The 19,709-nt window shown below is 40.0% G+C and overlaps 1 protein-coding gene across 1 annotated transcript in view; it reads left to right on the top strand.

The window, feature by feature from the left end:
• The window catches only part of LOC146789984 (uncharacterized), a 228,233-nt gene that overhangs the window by 117,536 nt on the left and 90,988 nt on the right, over positions 1–19,709 (top strand). Inside the window, exons 5-6 of the mRNA XM_085628305.1 lie at positions 10,690–10,791; positions 12,110–12,474. Of these exons, the coding sequence (XP_085484431.1) occupies positions 10,690–10,791; positions 12,110–12,474 (467 nt within the window). The remainder of the gene's footprint in view (positions 1–10,689; positions 10,792–12,109; positions 12,475–19,709) is intronic.

Raw genomic sequence — 19,709 nt, 5'->3', positions numbered from 1 at the left:
ACATATGGCGGTATTTCCAGAAGACCCACATCATTGGGACCAGTAGCCCAAAGGCCATCCAGAAGGGATGACAATTCAGGTGGCATTGCATTTTTAGACAAATACATTGGGGAAATCACTTTCTTACCTAATGTAAGTTGTACTCCTGAGGGAGAACCATATAATGTTGCATGCAATCTTTTTAGCAGATCTAATCCTAGCAAATTTTCACCACAACCTGTCGTTAGGATGAGGGGTGCTTTTAGCTCACAAGGTCCAATAGAAAGAGACATAGGACTAGAAATCGGGTTCCTAACTGGGGCGCCAGAAAAACCTACTGAAACATTCATTTCGCCAGACAAAGGCGCGCCAGGGAGTTTTGAATGCATGATTGAACTCTTTGCAGCACCAGTATCCAGCAAAAAGGGCTCTGTTACATTTGCTGTAGTTACTTTAACATAAGGTCCGCTCTGATCCACTGGCACTGAAACAACTCCCTCTCTCGGTCTACGGCTGTCCTAGTAATCGTTATCTTCTACATTGTCGTCTTCTGCATAATAATCATTATTGTAGTACTGAGCTGTGTTACCAGTAGCATTGGCTTGCTGATCAAAGCTATTTATGGTATTTTGAGGCGGAAGAGGACGCGCGTTCTGGGGAACATTTCCACGCACTCTGCCTCTAGGAGCTTGCTGACCACCTCTACCTCTTGCGCCGTACGCATTACTGTTACGCTGCATTAATTTAGGGCAACTATATTTAAAATGACCGTCCTCTTTGCAATATGAACATTGGTTGGGACCTATAGGGATGCGTGGTTGATAATACCCATTAATTTGCTGATTATTCTGAAACTGTTGGGGCTGCTGATAGATACCTTGGGTTTGCCTATAATTATTCTGTCCTCCACGTGGCGGATAAGCCTGCTGTAAGAGGACCTTTGTTTTCAGTTCTTTCGTTTTCTTATCTGGTCTATCCTTCTCATCTTTGTCTCTATTTTCATAATACTGTGCAGTAGCCAGTATTTGCGCTGAAGAGGAAACAGCCCAAGAACTTTCTGAATCTTTTAATTTCTTACACCACTCGGGAAGTAGATTCTGCACAAATTTATCAACAAATAGCCGTTGGCCACCCTCAGTACTCATGTCTTGACCACTGTGGTCGATAAACGTTTCTTCAAACCTGGTAAAGAAATCGGACACTGTCTCATCCTTCTTCTGCTTCCATGAGGACAGTTTATCCCAATTTATGCGCATCGCAGGCATTATAGTTTTCATGTATGTAATAATTCTACCAGGGAGTTCTGCTACTAAAGGGTCAGGTTTCGCACCACCAACTTGGCCAGCATCTGCAGCAATGATATTAGCCCATGTGTTACCCAATTCTGCAGCGTGATCTACATTACGAATGGATCCCCATAAAGGCTGTGGAACCACATTCCCAAACAGCATATCTGTCAGCCAGATTCATTACACATGATTCTGCAGTTTGTGATAACTCCTTATAATATCCTGTATGATTTTTGCGGGGGTCAGGCAATGTCTGCTTAAGTGCTAACACCTCAAAACGCTTCCATGGAACATGTACCCAAACACGCTGAAAATGTGCTAAGACAGGTGGAACAGCATTTGGATCAGCAGGTCTCCAAACTGGGGGAACCTCACGCATCGGATATTGGCGCGCTTTTACCTTTTTCCCCACAGGGAGTTCCTGTTCGAACAATGATTGCTGACAATCCCCATTTCTGAGGGACAGTAAAGTCTCAACTGCTTTATCTACATTGGGACCCACAATTATACCGGTTTCAAAATCAAATCGCACTCGACACAATTCCTGTGGGTTTGGGTTTAAACCATTATCCTCCAATTCCTCACAGAGGAATTCACACATTTTATCAAAGACATACCTCTGTTTTGGGGCATCCCATTGGTGAAAAACGTTAACAACTGATTCCACATCATAGAGTGAAGGGAAACCAATCCACGTACGCGCCAGATGATCTAACACCTCTTTCTCGTCGGGACCAGGCAGCTGACTGCGCAATTGCTTACGCTGTAAGCCAGGAGTCGCACTAGATGACCCAAAGAGAGGCGACATTAAACTAGTGACTACATTAGCTAGTCGTTGTCGTGCTGAAGGAGAAGTTGAGGCGAAAACAGGGGGATAGACAGAGGGAAGAAAAACTGATTCAGATACAGGTACCTGGGTAGTGTAAGAAGGAACGCCAGGGGAGGCCGCTGGCGTGCTAGGCAGAGTCGCAGGAAGCGCGGGGGCAACAGGTAACAAAACTGGCAGCCCTTGAGAGGGCTGCACTGCAGGGATAGGAGCCAGCTGAGGAGGAGCTGGCGGCTGTGGGAAGGCTTGCAGCATATTCACTGGAGGCTGCATATTTACAAGCTGGGGAGGTGCTGTGGCATTTTGCGCATACGGGGGTGGCGAACTTAGCAAATGGGACATTAGGGAATCTTTCTCTTTTGTCTCATCTTGCACAAGGGGTGACAAAACGGGGTAACATTTATCGATCCCTAGTTTGCGCTGTCTATGTAGCTGTTCATTCATTTGTTCCTCCTCATTATCTTTAAATTGCACAGCTGCTTGCATCACTGACATACCTCTGTCTCTCTTCCTTTTCGCTAGCTTAATTTCCTTCTGTTTGGCTTCCTTTCGCCATAGGCGGAAAGAATCAAACATCGCCGGCCGGGCTTTCTTTTTAAACAATTTAACTTCCAAATTATCTAAGATATCGTGTATCGAAACTACCATGTTGGGGCCATTTTAAAACACGGTCCTTTCTGGTGTATCGGATCCATACTTCATTATATGCAATGGGGCCCACGCCATGTTTTACATAAAGCTCATAGGTTGGAGTTCCAATTTGAGGAACCGGACATGAATCCTCTAACTGGAAATCCCTTCCATAACCCAAACAAAACCATCTTCCAAATACACTAGCACCAGGCATCTTCGCTCACTAGTCTAGTTCCAAACTTCAAAGGATTCTCGATTACGATAGTCTCGTGAATACACGAGTCCTCTGGCTTTGGCATTTGCCAACTCCAAATCAAAATGATCCCGAAGGATACCAAAAATCCCAAAGGATACCAAACAAACTGGGAGACGCTCCACTTATACTTAACTGAATATCGATGATCAATGGCGTCACCAGAAGACTCTCTCGATTGTTTCGCTCTACCAAACTCGTCAAGGGTCCAAAACAGGGCGATTAATCAGGGCAGCAGTCCTTCGTAGCCTTCGGGACGCGGAGAACCTCGCAGAAAAGACTTTCGGACCACGTCGACATGCAGGGGTCGATGACGTGGCGGCCTTCCTCCAGAATTTCCACACGAAGCTCCTCACGAACCTCTGGCTTGGACCGGTACCGCTGAAATCGCCCCGAGTTGGGCGCCAACTGAAGTACTGGGAATTTTAAGCCCAGCGGTGCAGGGGAACACACCCTATGACTTCGGGTTCTTCCTGTTTCAGACCTACAGAAACAGAGTCTTCTAGGTGAAGTCAAAGATCAGTTTATTGGCTGCAGACCAATTACAGGTATCCTAGAAGTACAACAGCGTGTATGTTCTCAGGAGACTGCTTAAAATTACAGAAACAAGCTTCTCCTTAAATACAAAATATCATGCTTCAGGCATACATTCCTTGTTTTTTGATATGGCCATATAAATGTATACATTACAAACGAAAAGGCAGAGTCATGATGACCATCCCACATTCCAGTTAAGCCAGCCCACAATTATTTACCCAGCGAGGCTCAGATCCCACATCAGATATCAACAGGCCCCAATAAACACGAGCATCTCCTGTTTGGAAAACAAGCCATAAAGCAGGAACAGTCAGGTGTGAAAGAGATTAGCTGGAGGCTCGTGTGGGATGAAAAGGCTTTATGGTGTGTCAAGCCCTGATGCTAATCACAGGTGGCCAGAGGGACCGGACTGACCTGGGGCAGCGGAGCCAAGCTGCCCAGGTCACAGAGAAGTCAAAGGAAGGTACATGTGTTCTAAAGGCCCGTACTTGTTCGTAATGTGTAGCCTATGTGAGGGCAACCATAAGATGGCCACCGCTCTAAGATGGAACCCACGAAGTTACTGTATCATATCGTATACATAGTGCATTTATCAATGAAACGTTGTATAAAGCACTTGTACATACCGCATTGACCATTCGCGGTTCGCTAATACCGGGATAGACAGGGGTAGGGCCCTGCCTCTTACGCGGTCCCAAATTTTACAGTACGACAAAGATAAACATGTCACCGAGGTTGTGAATATTGGAGAGCAGAAGATACATTAGCCAAATAATCCAAGTTCACCTGATAAAAATTCTTATTATATTTCAAAATCTGTATGATAACCAAGCCACATAAAATCTATGAGATCAGAATCCTGTGGGTACACAAAGTTCAAAAAGTAAAAGGCATCCTAAATCTCAGCTAACACCTCTAGATCTGGTCTATCTGAATCAAATATTCACCTTGTGGCTTGCTAAATCCTTCTTTGCAAGTCCACGTCCTTTTTCATGTACCAAGTGTACTATTCTTCTGTCAAAATATACTGTCCTTTAATTCTAATAGAACAGCAAAGCAAAGAAATATATTGAAATTATATATAGTAGTAAGTACACCCCAAATGTAGTGCTAAAAGTAACCTTCCCACAGAAGTTACTTGATGATCTCACCTAGAGTAATATAATTCATAAACTGAGAACAGTATTTCATCAGCTCACTTCCTGACAAATCGAGTGAAAGGACGTAATTTCCTCATATGCAAAGTCACGAGTTCATGACCAAGGGGGATGAAAAATATGAGCGATTAATGAACTATACTATGAACGATTGGCTAGCAACCCTATTCATGAACTTAAGGGTTTGATTAATATGAATCTTAAAATATGGTACGAAAGGGGTTTGATCAATCAGGATGAATAAGTAGATGTTAGTTGACCACCCTAGATCTCCATGTATGTATAGCCTTCCGAAGATTCACATCAAGCCACCGGGTCGACTGATTATCAGGAATTGGGGGTCCCACAGAGAAACTCTCCCAATTTATTGATACATTTCTCAGACCATACGTACAACATTTACTATCATATGTACAAGATACAAAGCATATTTTGAATTTAATGAATGATGTGACTTGGGAACCAGGAATGATCCTCGTGACATTAGACGTGGTGTTTCTGTACACCAATATACACCATCACCTGGGTAGAAATGCGTTACAATCCTTTCTGAACAGGCCGCCAGTGGAATATTTTGAACACACTATGATGCTACTTGAGATGACAGGATTAGTATTCGAGAATAATGTGTTCTTATTTGACAATTTGTGCAGGCAAAAACCCTGGACTGCCATGGGCTCCAGATTCGCTCTGTCTTTTGCTAATCTCTTTATGGGTTGTTTTGAGGCGGAGTGGATCTGGGTTCACAGGGGCAGGAAATGGACTGACTGCATTTATTATTGGGGAAGGTTCATTGACGATTGTTTCTTAATTTGGACAGGGACGACTTCTGAATTGGAGGATTTCTTTGTATATTTAAATTCTAACGATTAGAATTTGACCACACATTATGATACACAAAGAATAGTCTTCCTAGATGTAGAACTGTAAAGTAACCTCTTCGCTGCGGCGCAAATTCCGCCGCAGCGCTCCCGCAGTGCTGACATTCCGATCGCGGGTGTGGTCATGACGTCTCCCGGCCGTCGTCCGCACACGCCAATCGTGACTCATGACGGCCGGGAGACGTCATGAGCATGGAAGAGGTTAAAGCAAACAAATTATGCAGCAATATATTTTGCAAAAGTACTAGCTGTAATGTGTTACTACATGCAGAGAGTTGCCATCCCCGATGCCAAATCCGTGCTTTCCCATAAGGAGATATGGTACGAGCATGTAGGAATTGTTCTGAACAGACAAATTGAGGAAACTATTGAAGACATTAAAATCAGATTTTCTGCAAGGGGTTACAACCGAGGTGTTGTGGAGAGTGCAGCGAATAAAATACAGAAACTGCAGAGAAGACGTTGAAACCAAGTGGTAAACACAGGAAGACACATCGTAGTGACCAGGTCAGATTGGTAACTAACTATAGTCGTTATAGTAATAAACTATACAGGTTACTAAATAAACACTGGTATATTTTAAGATCTGACAAATCAATTGCATCTTACCTGACTGAGAGACCAAGTTTGACTTTCAGGAAGGGACTGACTTTGGCTAATATTAGCCCGAGCTATCCTAGAACACCTAAAAATCTTAACTGGCTGAGTGACCAAAGGCTTCCACAAATGTGGACGTTGTAGCTCATGTTGGTGGGCTGTTTCTAAGGTAACACAGTTCAACTATAACAATACTGGTAACCATAAGATCAACATGTTCATCAATTGCGATACCGCATTTGTTATATCATATGTACCTGTAAAAAAAATATATAGTACAATCGGGCGACTATGTGAGAATGGTTGAACATTTTAGAGCACTCATAAATGGAGAGACCAGATACCCCTTAGCAGCACATGCTAGAATAAAGACAATCGTACATTTAGTTTCCATGGTATCAAGCATGTTAAACTGGATACATGTGGGGGGAAACCGGGAACTACTGCTCAAATGCAAAGAAGCCCTTTGGATCATGAAATTTAGGGCAATAGAACTGGGTGTAAACATCGATAATGAACTGTAATATTTTCTTGGCCAATAATGATGCTTACTTTTATGTCATAATGATATCTGCTTCCTATACTTATGTTTGTATGAATAACAAATGGTTAACTTTATAAAAGGCTTCCATATGCTAGACAATGGACATTTAGAAAGATATGTGATAATGTTTGTACAGAAACCAACTTTTACAGGTTTATTTGTGTGATGGAATCCAAGTATATCTCAATGGTTCACTTGTGTGATGGAATCCAAGTGTAGACTAACCTGACACCCATTGGTTCTTAGAACATATTGCTTCTGTTCTTATACAGCTCTTCATGATTTGTATACCTCTGTTATTGAAACTGAATCAAATTGTGAAAAAGTACATGTTTGGATGATGAATTCCTCTGTTACTTTTACTATACTACTTCATGTTGTATCCACTATATTTCTCTATAACCTTTTCAGTGGGTTTATATAGTTCGGTCTCTATGGCCTTCTCAGCAATTCATGCTATAATACTACTTTCTTCTATCTGCTTATTTATGTAGCTCGTTATCTATGACGACATTATCTAGGGGATTTTCGAGCACTGTTCTAATACACATGCAGCCTGCTTGCTTTTTTTGGTTGATACTTTAGATACATTGCATAATAGTGATCTTTTATGAAGACTTAGTTTGTTTGTTTACTTTCAAGATAGTCCACGTAGCATTGCTTACAATACTTAGCGTTTCCATCATGGCGCCCATTTCTATATGCTGTAGTGAAGACTTCTACATGTAAATTACACCAGCCCTATATCAGAGTGCCAAAGTATTATCATAGATGGCGCTTAGTATTCATGTCAGGGATTTGTTTGGCATTTACATATCATTATTAAAACTGGTCATTTATTTTATTATAATTGATCGGGTACTCTATGAATTATTGTGTTCTCTATATATGATGATCAGTGACTATGAACATGTAGTCTGATTGGTTTGTTTGGTTGATACCTTTGATACATTATGATAAGCGATCTTTTATGAGGATCAAATTTGAGTGTTTACTATCACGATATTCCACGTAGCATTGTTCATAATACTTAGCATTTCCATCATGGCGCCGACTCATGTATGCCTAGTGAAGACGGGTACGTTTAACCTACACCAGCCTTATTACAGCGTGTCTTAGCACTATCAAAGATGGCGCTTAGGAATTTAAGTTGTGGATTTGCTTAGCATTTACGTATCGCGTAATAAACCTTGTAATGTTTTTATAATTATTCAGATACTGTAGGTATTAGGAACTATTGTGTTCTCCATATATGATGATGAGTTGGCTTAGAATATTGAGCCCCGAATAGTTATTCTTCACGTATGAATATTATATACCACTCCAAGATGGCGCTTCTTCAGTGAATATATAAAAAGCACTGCTAAGATGGTGCGTATGGTGAACGCCGCCGAAGTAGCAGGAGTACCGGAACGCGGTAACTCAGACCGGTATGATGATGATGAGGGGAAAGTCTGCCCATTTTGCGATTAGAAATATCAGGAGTATACTTCGACCTAACTTCTACTGGAGTTATGATATTATGGGGATTAATTATACTTTGATTAGCAATGGTACTGGGTGTTACAGACTGTATTTAGGTGATTTTTTTTGGATGATACCGGTGGTTTTTAGACTGCATAATGAAGTTTTCCGCTTGTGTATGATTGGTAACTATTATGAAACGGAGAGTTTATCTCAGACACGATTGAGCAAATTAACATGATATGGAGTTCTACTTTAGATACGCTCATATTTTTCATCCCCCTTGGTCATGAACTCGTGACTTTGCATATGAGGAAATTACGTCCTTTCACTCGATTTTCGTTAGGAAGTGAGCTGATGAAATACTGTTCTCAGTTTATGAATTGTATTACTCTAGGTGAGATTATCAAGTAACTTCTGTGGGAAGGTTACTTTTAGCACTTCATTTGGGGTGTACTTACTACTATATATAATTTTTATATATTTCTTTGCTTTGTTCTATTAGAATTAAAGGACAGTATATTTTGACAGAAGAATAGTACACTTGGTACATGAAAAATGACGTGGACTTGCAAAGAAGGATTTAGCAAGCCACAAGGTGAATATTTGATTCAGATAGACCAGATCTAGAGGTGTTAGCTGAGATTTGGGATGCCTATTACTTTTTGAACTTTGTGTACCCACAGGATCCTGACCTTAAAGAATTTATGCGGCTTGGTCATGATACTGACTTGAATTATAATAATTTTTATTAGGTGAACTTGGATTGTTTGGTTAATGTATCTTCTGCTCTCTAAAACTCACAACCTCGGTGACATGTTTTTATCTTTTTCACATGCTTTCGGTTATAACTCGGTTATGGGTCTTTTTAGCTATACTTGGTGTATGACCTTCTTTCTTAGAATTCCGGTATGATATGTTAAACAGTAGAGTAATTGTGTTTTTCTTGAGATTTCAGCCCTGAAGAATTCAAATGTGTTTCACGCCGCATGACGAAACACATGTTGGCTGGTTATGTTGGATGTTTATGCTGTGAAAACCTGACATCTAGCTGTGTCTAGAGACTGATACCAGGCTTCTTTTTGAGAATTGGAAAATTTGAATAAACACCATGATCTTGGACTAAGAGCCTTTTGGAATTTTTCGATATATTGCGGACTATAAAGTTTACTTTGAGCGTGCTCACTGTAGTCTTTAATGTAATTAGTATCCCTTCGGTTGTAGCACCGGTAATTCGTTATAATTGTTTTGTATACATTCCCGTGACCAGAGTAGTTTGCCCATGTAGTATCTTCTCTCCTGGTTACCAAAATCAGTTCTATATCCAAGGATGTTCGCCCTGTCGATCAGTTTCAGATTGTCATTATAAAATATTCATGGCAATGTCATCTCCTTCCATGTATGCTGGATTATAGGAAGAAGGGACTGGCATATCTTCTGTATCCTCTGGCTATTTCTGCTTGTGGAGCCTTTGTATTGGGCTTAAGGCTTGAAGATATAATGTGGATAGTGAACTAGTCATGGGAGTCTACATTTAAGATGGTTGTCCTCAAGCCAGTTCACGGCATTGCCACCCTTGTGGTGAGTCAGTTTGGAACATGCACAATCCTCACCTGCATCCTTATGTAGAATATACAATTTCCTAGCTTTTATGAAGGAAAAGTTCAGTTCTTTTAAGGGGAAAGGGGAAAGGATTATCCTGCCTGGCAGCTCAGACGTTGCAACTCTCCACCCCTGGAGGCAACAGGACCTTGCAATATAGAGGTATCTTGTTCTTTTAAAGGCATCACATGGGATGTTTTTTATGTTTGTGCTAAATGTATAGTGAAGTAGTCCGGTTTATTGTTAACGATTGAAGTATTCTGCAATATAGTTGTATCTGATGCTCAATGTCCTATTTGTTGACCGGCCCCAACCAAAATCTAGAGTCATGAATTGTGAATCCGATAAGGCGCATATATAATTTTGCACCAAGCAGGAGAAGATGCACTTTTTTAAAATGGGTTTATGTGGCAGATGCTGACAATATAATTGTTTATGATGCTTTCTCTCCAAAATCATGAGATTCATAGTCCTGAAGATCTTCTTGTTTGTGTCTGATTACTATCTTGGCTGCTAAATTTATAAATGAAGAGAAAAATGAATAATCGTTGCCTCCATTAATCGGTTTGAAACTTTCCTTCACATTAGCTAAGCTATTTTATATTCTGATATTCATAAACAGTAGAATATTGATGTGTTTTATCTCAGAAAGCATTATTAAATATACATTTTCAATTCTGAAAATAATTTTCCAAAATAAATATGCTCATGAGGGGCACATTTTCTGTCTTGTGTTTTTTTAGAAAGCCAATTTACCTAAATTGGCAGGAATACAGTACAGTTGTGTAGGATGCTGACTCATCAACATTTTTCTTTCGAATAGCTATGTTAATCATTACCTCCATTCTTTTTCATTTAAGTGATCAGGTTTGCTAGCAACAGCATGATGTGGATTATTGGCAATTTATTGTAATTCTTTTTCTTCAGCACAAATTAAGAAGATTTGAAAAAAATGCAAATATTGCTGTGAAATCTCTGAAAAGTTTGATACGACAACACAAAATGCAGTCTCTCACAACTGATCCGAAGGTATGAAAGATTCTGCTCCCATTTTATTTGTTTGACTGTGTTGTGCTTCAGCTTTTCTTCCAGAGTTTTTGTCATGGCTTTTCTCTAGCAGCAGGGAGCTTCATTCAGAGGAGTATTTCTCTTTTCTGCCATGCTGTTGGCTGCTAATTGTATTGGTGTATTATTGTGCCTTCTAGGAAGTTCTTCTATTGTAGCGCATAGGTGCATTGTTTTCAGAGGCAGCAGCGGCTGGTTGGGACAATATTATGAAATCGAAAGCTATCTTTGGACATACATTTGCAAAGCCATTAGGTCACACCTGGATTTGCCATTACTTGTTGCCAACACTAATATCTGCAGAATTAAACTATCTAAAAGGTAGTTTGGCCATGCCATGCGTGATTTTCGCTTGTGACTGATCTTGGTTCCTGGTCCCTCATGCACCGTGTTTCCCTTCATTTCGTTTTCATAGAAGGGATTGGTCTTTTAAAATTGTGGCATTGGGCTTGTGATCTAGCTCCAGTTTGGCCTGCATTTCTGTTTGGCAGCATTCATGAGAGACTTGACATATCGTAATCTGCCTTTTAGATTTCTGTCTAAACACTTATGGGGTCTCTACTCTAGATGTTCTGTTGTTTACTAATGTTAGGTACAGTGCTCATCTTTATTCTTATGTTTGTGTATATGTTTTGGACATTAAGTTGTAGTGCGTTCTGTTTTATAGGCATATTTGAGTAATGCACGAGGGTTTGGAGCTGCTTTCTACTTTAGCTCATGGTTTCTGGGCAGCTATGGTGGCTTGGCATCAATTTTGTTTGTATGTGTGATTCTGGAATTCAACAGCACTTACATGTTCGCATGTTTGCGGCTGTTAGGGAGAGGTGTGGTTTACTCGTAGTATGTTCTCCTCCTTATTTGTGATTGCCTAGTGAAACTTTTGCCTTTGCAGTTGGCTGCCTAGTACTTTTACCTAGCTGTTCGGGATGGCTTAATCATTTCATGAATCTGGAGGAAGATGATCTGGACGTGCCTTTTAAGTAAAAGTTACTCTCGGTAATGTCTGTGTAATCCTTAAACCCACTCCCTAAACTTTTAACCCTCAACTTCACTTCCATCTTTAGCAACTAGCCTTTGTTGGAGTAAAAGCTCTAGGGAGATAGCAAGCAAGCATGTGGTACACAGCTGCGGCAGCACTTCATAGTTTACCCTTTATTTTGGGGGGTTAAAATGTGACTTTTTACTTTTTGGTACAGACATCTCAAAATTTTGGAGAGAAAAAAAGACTGCCAGTGCAAAAGTTCGTATGACACGTAACCTAGTGTATCTTTTTTCTCTCCAGGGTACGGTTTCCCATGATAATATATTGACAGTACAACAAGCATTACTGATTGACAAACCTGTTCCTGTGAATGAAGTCATTACCAGCACAACTACACAGCCTTGTTTGCCTCTGTACTTTCAGACAACTTCTTCTGCTCAATTTTCCACTTCTGTCACTGATATCACCACTGCAAATTCAGCTGGTCTTGCTCATGGCTCTAATGCCCTAAAGTCCAGTATGCTTGTCTCTGCTAGTCGAAATGTGCCTGCCCAAGTGGATTTGCAAAAAGTTAGTTCATCGGACTCCCCTGCCAGTTGGAATTCCTTCAAAGCTGAAAGTGGCAAAGAAACAGTTGTGCTCGAACGGCATGCTGAGTCTGAAAGGTTAGTAGCAAGGTACAAGTTTGGCTTGAGCAAATCTTGCCTCCACTACAAGTTTCTGTACGCTGTATACTTATTACTTTTGCAATACGTTTTCTTTATGAAGAGACAGCCATGTGGCAGATAGAAAATAAAATCAGAATTAAAAAAATTGACTTACATTTTGGAAACTGTATTCAAATGTATTGAGTGTATAAAAACAAAGAAAAGGGTTATAATCGAAACAAATATTTTTATTCTGACTTTGTAAGGGCACAACTGTTAAATCACTACAATTGTTAAAACTTTGGTCAAGAGAAAGGTGTAAGTAAGTCTTCTGTAGAAACCTCTTTGAGGAAAAGGAGAGTTAGTGTGCACCTCCTGTAATGCCCATAACTCCTCCCAACTAGTTTGCTAGGCAGCATGATTTAGATCATTTTGTGTTGTGTACCTTAAAGCTTTTACGAAGTACAAATTAAATAGCAGTGCTTCCTGGAACTACCAGCAGGAAATTAAATGTAAAAACCTTTCAATAGAACATTTCAGTGAGAGAATGGTCTCTCTATAGAAGGTTACCATTTATCTGTTGGAAGAGAAATGGACTGGAAAATGTCAGACACTTTTTGTAGAGTTTCACCAAGCCTCCTTCCTGTCAAAAATGTATGGTAAGTGAGCATATAGCAACAATCCATGAATGTACTTTTCTCCTCACAAGCCCGCCTTGCTGCTCCTGCAAAAAAAATATGTATATCTTTTTTGTCTTTGACATTTTTGTATTGTGCAGGGATTTTGCTTCCTGGGTCCTTCTGCTACTCCAAGAAAGTCTTATTTCAGTGTGAGCACATAGTTCTGCAAATGAATACCGCAAACGGGTACTGTCCTGTCAGTGATGCGTGCTTCACTTGTACTTTTGTTCATGAAAGGTGACTAGGAAATAGCATTCACAGATGCAAAGAGACAATTTCAGGAACTGTAGAATACTTGTGTACAAGCCAAAAGCAAGCAAAGCCTATATTTTTTACATTTACCTTCTTTCCATTGGGCATTATGCGGTCAATTAAGTGGCCAGGCAATAGCACCCACTGGTGAAGCACAACACAGTTCTTAGCTACTCTTTTTAGCGACCTAAGTCCTTATTGCCTAATAAGGACTTATTCTGGCAGTGTCTACAAAGCCTTTTGGGGAGCTTCTGTGACCTAATATTTTTAGGAGAAACTCTGGAGTGCCTCAGCCCAGCTTTTCACTTCTTGTAACTTGAATAACCAGTCACTGTTTATGGTAGTATGGAAACGCAAGGTCCATGGCAGAGTTGTAGTACACATCAACCCTCTTGATATCTCCTTTTAGAGAATCTAAGATAAAAAACTTTCTTTTCCAGTGCAACTTTAATGAGCACTCCATCACACCTTTCATGCCCGCTTAAGTGATCCTTCTCAATTGTTTCCTACAACTCTATTGAAGAATAATAATAAATACGTTATTTGGGCTATAGGCCATTAAAGCAGCATAAAACAATTAAAAATACAGTACAGCGAGCATACATCAGAATTTGCATTGAATACACCTCTGGGCCCAATTAAACTAAAGTAGTACAAATACACGGTCAAAGACAAACTTATAATGGTACGCCATGCCGGAGGGTGAGACTTATCCATAAAACAATTTGTCTAGAGTTTGAATTAAGTGCAATCACAAGCCATATAGCTATCGAAAGTGGCTTCATGAATTAATACAGGTAAACTCATTTTTCAAATACATTGTAAATCAATGTCCGATAGTAGCTACATTAATGTAACTCAGCTAGCAGGAAGTAGTAATGGCTCTCATCTCGTAGCACAAGTACAGATCCATACCCTACAAAGTCCCACGAAACCGCCAGATTAATAACGTGCAAATTCTAAGTTACGTAAGGTAGGGCCAATTATATGGCTAACAATCATTTTTGCAAATTGACTAGGCCTAGAGCTCTAGTAGTTATGATGGACGTTGTTTTAGCCATCAACATAGGATTACAACAATGCAAACAATAATAAGTATTGCATTAATTTGGGTGAAGGATCTATAAAACCTGGGTATCCCCCCGATTTGTATAATAGATTACAATTTAAAAAGAAGAAAAAACTCATCCTGGCCCACACTGTCTTAAAAAACACTCTGTAAAAAAGACTACAATTTCAGCCCTGTTTTCTTGCACAAAAAACTAACTGCAAGTAAGTACCTACTGAGAGAAAAGATTATATGGGGTGATTTATCACTTTTTGAGTACCCTCAGGGCTTCTTCAAATTTCCTATAGCCCGTACTCTTACAAAATGGAGGAATTAATTTGTTCCTTTGCCTATTGTAGTCTGTACAGAAGAATAACATATGTGCAATGTTTTCTGCCTGATATAAAGTCAGCTTTTCTGTCCTGGGGTCAGGACAGCGCCGGGACACTCCATGGAGTAGCCGTGCGCTTATCAAATACCCCTATAACATAAGGTGAGAGTCCCAGTCTCGTAAGTAGCATTCATCTTCCATTTGGGAATATAAGATCTAATTTGGAGAATTCCATATTGAAATTTCATATACGATATCTTCGCCAGATAAGGTTGAATTTCATCTAGGAAGTCTTCAAAAGCAGAAACCGGTTTTATAGTAAGATATTGAGTGATAAGTTGACCCAGATTTGGGTTGCAATATTAGGAATTTTCAACATACTCCCAGTACACTGATTTAAGATGTTTCTTTGAGCTGGCTTGTAATGTTTGTGGCTCATTATAATATAAGGGTAAAACCAGTTTTGTAAGCAACGCTTTTACATATCGCAGCCATTGGAGAGTTTGATTTCCATTTAATTCCAAAATTTCCTATAGGCCCATCTCTGTAATGGCCCCGTTCTTTCGTGGTCCATATTCTCACCCAGTAGAGAATAGATCTTAGCAGCGCAATATGTTCTATCTGTTTAATATTCAGGTCAAGATACATTGGGCTCATTGGTGCTCCAACTGGTAAACCTAAGAGCCCTTTCATAAGCTTATTTTCTGTTGTAGCAAGAGATTTTACTTTGTCTATACCCCTTAATTCAACTCCGTATAGTGCTGTGGCCTGGTCCTTGTGCCTATAAATTTCCAAGGCTGGTGTTATTGACTTTGTACCAGATCTGTTATACTTGTTCAATATTGGTAGAGTTTTGTACCAGGGCCATCTTAGCCTGGTTTATCTGGGCTTTCCATGATAATCTGGAGTTTAAAGTTATGCCCAGATATTTAAAGTTATTGATCTGCTCCAGTTTTTGTTCTCCCCACTGACATTTTTCTTGAAGGACCTATGTGTTTTTATGGTCCTATGTTCTGTCTTACTTGTATTAATTTCCAATCCCTTTTTTGTGCAGTAGATATGGAAACTATCAAGTAGGTTTTGCAGTCCTTTTTGTCTGGGAGATCAGGATGGTATTGTCTGAAAAAGTAGAGCGGGGACTGGATTTCCACTGATCTTGGAATCATGGCCACACTTTTTTTTTTTTTTTAAAGTGATCCAGAACATCATTAATCTAGAGTGAAAACAGGGTTGGTGCCATCACACACCCCTGTCTCACTCCTCTTCTAATAGGGATCTGTTCTGTAAGATTGCCTTGCTGGCCCCAATGACCCCCTGGCAAAATTGTTGTGGTGTAGCCAAATTATCTGGGTTAGAATTTCTTCTGAGACACCCTGGGTCTTTTGTGTTGTTTACAGTAGTGCTCTAGGGACGTAATCGAAAGCAAAAAGCCCTCTACCATCTCCGGGCCAGTGATTGAGCAGGGAGCAGGCATAACACATCAACTTGCTGGAACTACGGCAGTGCATCTATGTGAGAAAGTGGCTCTGTATATACTGTTCCCAAATAGGCACAGGGTGTACAGAGTCCACAGTCCCCCAGAGGTTAAAGTTAGATATAACCTTACTCTCTAAAGTGGTAGCTTGGTCGAGCAGTAAGGCAGTATCAGAGGACAGTGTAAAGCATTTGTTGTACACACTCAGTCAGCAAAATGATTTCACACACTCAATAACTGAACTCTAGGCCAATGGTTTATATAAACAAATAGATGCTTGTTTTCTTTTAGAACCAAAAAGAAGTATTAAAATATACTTTCTCAGAATGAGATGCTTTATATAAATACTTTTGCAATATGCAATTGACTTTTGTAAACAGTTACAAAAAATCAAAATCAAAAAAAATAAGCTTTATTCGGAAAGTTGATTTCAATCCATAAAAGCATATACTTTATAACATATCATACTAAATACATATACGCATAAAAAGGTTTATAAAATCCTATATGTACAAGAAGTAGTGCAAGAACATTATTAGTACAAAATTGGAAAAAGCGAAAGCAACTTTACAGCTCGAAAGATATACAAGTCATTATTTCAAATTTATATGCCCTGTTATTAAATTGGTTAAGATTTTGTGAAACTGGAGACCAAAAGCAATATAATGTATGCCCCCTGCTGCGTTATTAGGATGCAGTTGGGGGATGAAACCAAAACAGCGTTTGGGGCTATGTCTTATATCTATAATACTGTTGGTCCATCTGTTCACCTAGAGCCTAACTGGGAGCCATTTATATGTCATGTGAAGGCGATAAGGAGAATCCACCGAGCAGAAATATATAATACGATATTAACAGCTTTAAAAGTCCATATATACAAAGGTGCTAAAGACGAGTTAACAGTTTTTTAGGGCAAAATAGAAGAAACATATGCCCCCTAGTGCTTTTTTAGGATGCATTGGGGGATAAATCCAAAACAACGTTTGGTAACTGATGTCTATTATTCTTCTAAGGATTTGCTCTATTCACAAAGAATCTAGAGCAATACTATTTCTGTGTTTAATCAAATGTTTTAAAAAGACTGCAACATTGTAATTTATACTGTTGTTATCGAGACATTGTAGGGCCAAAAATGCTGGTCGACATTGACGAATTCCCCAAAGTTTAAAAATTGGTTTCAACCATCTCTTTCTGTGTTCATCGTAAAATTTACAAAATAAGATGACATGAATTGTTGATTGCACAGAAATGGAATCACATGGACAGGGTAAAAGTTCGTTAGACCAGTTATTGACAGTTGGAAAAGTCACCAGCCTATGGAAAACATTTAAACGGAAGCGAGTGAGCACAAATCTATCATAACTTTTATCTGTGTTTTGAAGATATAATTGCATGCCTGGTGAGGTGGATATCATTAGGTTGTGGCTCACTGATAGTTTTGTGGCTTCATTAGTTAGTCTCAAACTCTCCATATGGTTCATACAACGTTTCTTAAAGTCTTTCCTTGCAATAGCTGTCATGGAAAAAGGATTGTTAAAATAGTCGGGATTACCAATGTCTGTCATAAAATCCTTCACATACTTAATCCATTTGATTTCGAGGCAGTGATCCAGTTTGAGAACATCTTGAAGCACCAGTTGATTAAAGTGGTTTGTTTCTGACTTCCAGATACGGTGCCATAAAGTTACGGGTTGAATTTTTATAATGTCCGTGATATAAGGGACTCCCAACTCAGCATGGCAGACGAAAGTGGAAGTTGAAGCTGGAACCGCTAATAGATACCTTAGGAATGCGTTTTCCACTTTCTGCAGTTCAAATACATTCCTATGTCCCCAGATCCCTGCCCCGTATGTTGCCACACTTATACATTTTGCTTTGTAAATTTTGATCAGTTCTGATGGTGGTCTTTTCCCCAGTTTTTGTGAAAAATTAACAAGGGCAGTGGTGGCTCTCGTAAAAAGGAGTTTTCTTTGTAAGATTGCTTGGTTCCATGTGCCCTTATCGTCTATAAGTATTCCCAGGTAAGAGTAAGTAGGTGTACTGGCCAATTTATTCCCATTTAGGTAGATATCTTTACTCTTTTTGCTACCATTACCACAGTTCATCACAAAAGTTTTTGAAATATTGATATTTAAGTCGATGCCTTGCATATATTTGCTATACAATACTAATGCCTTCTGGAGAGCTATGGGGGTCCTAGCGAGGATCACAGCGTCGTCAGCATACAATAATGCTGGTATACGTCTAGGGGTCGAGATTTGCTGAACCTGGGGGACGTCCTGGGTTCCATCCAGTAAAGCCTTCTCGAGGCCGTTTGTATAAAGAGTAAAAAGGAATGGGGCCAGGACGCACCCCTGTCTAACCCCTCTAAGTACTTTAAATGACGAAGTGCATTCTCCCGCTTTTCCGTATCGAACTCTCGCTGAGGCATTGCTGTAGAGGGCTTTTAAAAAATCTATTAAAGGTTCTTCTACTTTCATTTCCTTTAAAATAAGCCACAGTTTATCGTGAGCAACCCAATCGAAGGCTGAAGAGAGGTCAACAAACGCAAGGTATAGTTTCCCTCTCTTCGCCCTCGTGTATTTGCCCAACAAAATGGCTAGATTAAGTCCCTGGTCTATTGTCCCCAGGCCTTCTCTGAAACCGAACTGTAAGTCAGACAGTATATTGTTGTCTGCAGCCCAGGTTTGCAGCCGCGTCAGAAGGATCCTTCCTGCTACTTTTCCTAGTGAATCCAGGAGTGAGATTGGTCTGTAGCAAGAAGGATCCTGTCTATTCCCCTTTTTGTAAATGGGGACCATGATGGATTCCGTCCAGCTGTTAATGAGGCCCTGAGAGGAAGTAGCATTGAGAACGCGGGTTAATATTGGAGCCCAGAGATCTGTGTTGTATTTATAGATGTCTACCGGGACCCCGTCAGGACCAGGGGCCTTGGAGCCTTTACTTTCGTTTAGTGCAATTAGGACTTCCTCAAGTGAGAAAGATAACTCAGAAGTAAGGGGAATAAGAACTTCATGTTGCGGTGGTGAATTTGGGGGACAATTATTTTGCGACTCTGGGTCGCCAAAGATTCTTGCGAAGTGATTCACCCATTGGGCCTCGTCAATAGCTATTTCTATTGATGGTTCATTATCCGTTGAAAGAAACGGGGATCTAATTACTTTCCAGAATTTTTTAATATCATTCTGGATGCTTGCCCTATGTAGATCCTCCCACAGTGATTCTTTTAATAGCTTTTTTCTTGTCGCGATAGCCTGTTTGTAACTTTTCCTTGCTTGCCGGACTGCTAGTCCATCTTTGTCCCTTTTATGGATGGCTCTTTTTAGAGTGCGATAGGCCGTTGTACAGGTTTTATCGAACCATTTTGTTTTCTTGGAGTCTATATTTTTCTTGTTTACGGTCAATGCGTTTTTTATGGTAGTTGTAATGGAAATAAAACTGTCTATGATGGTCGATGGAGGGGTATTC

This window comes from Triturus cristatus, chromosome 10, assembly GCF_964204655.1.
Source record: "Triturus cristatus chromosome 10, aTriCri1.1, whole genome shotgun sequence".
Classification (NCBI taxonomy): Eukaryota; Metazoa; Chordata; class Amphibia; order Caudata; family Salamandridae; genus Triturus; species Triturus cristatus.
This window is presented reverse-complemented; position numbering and strand designations above follow the sequence as displayed.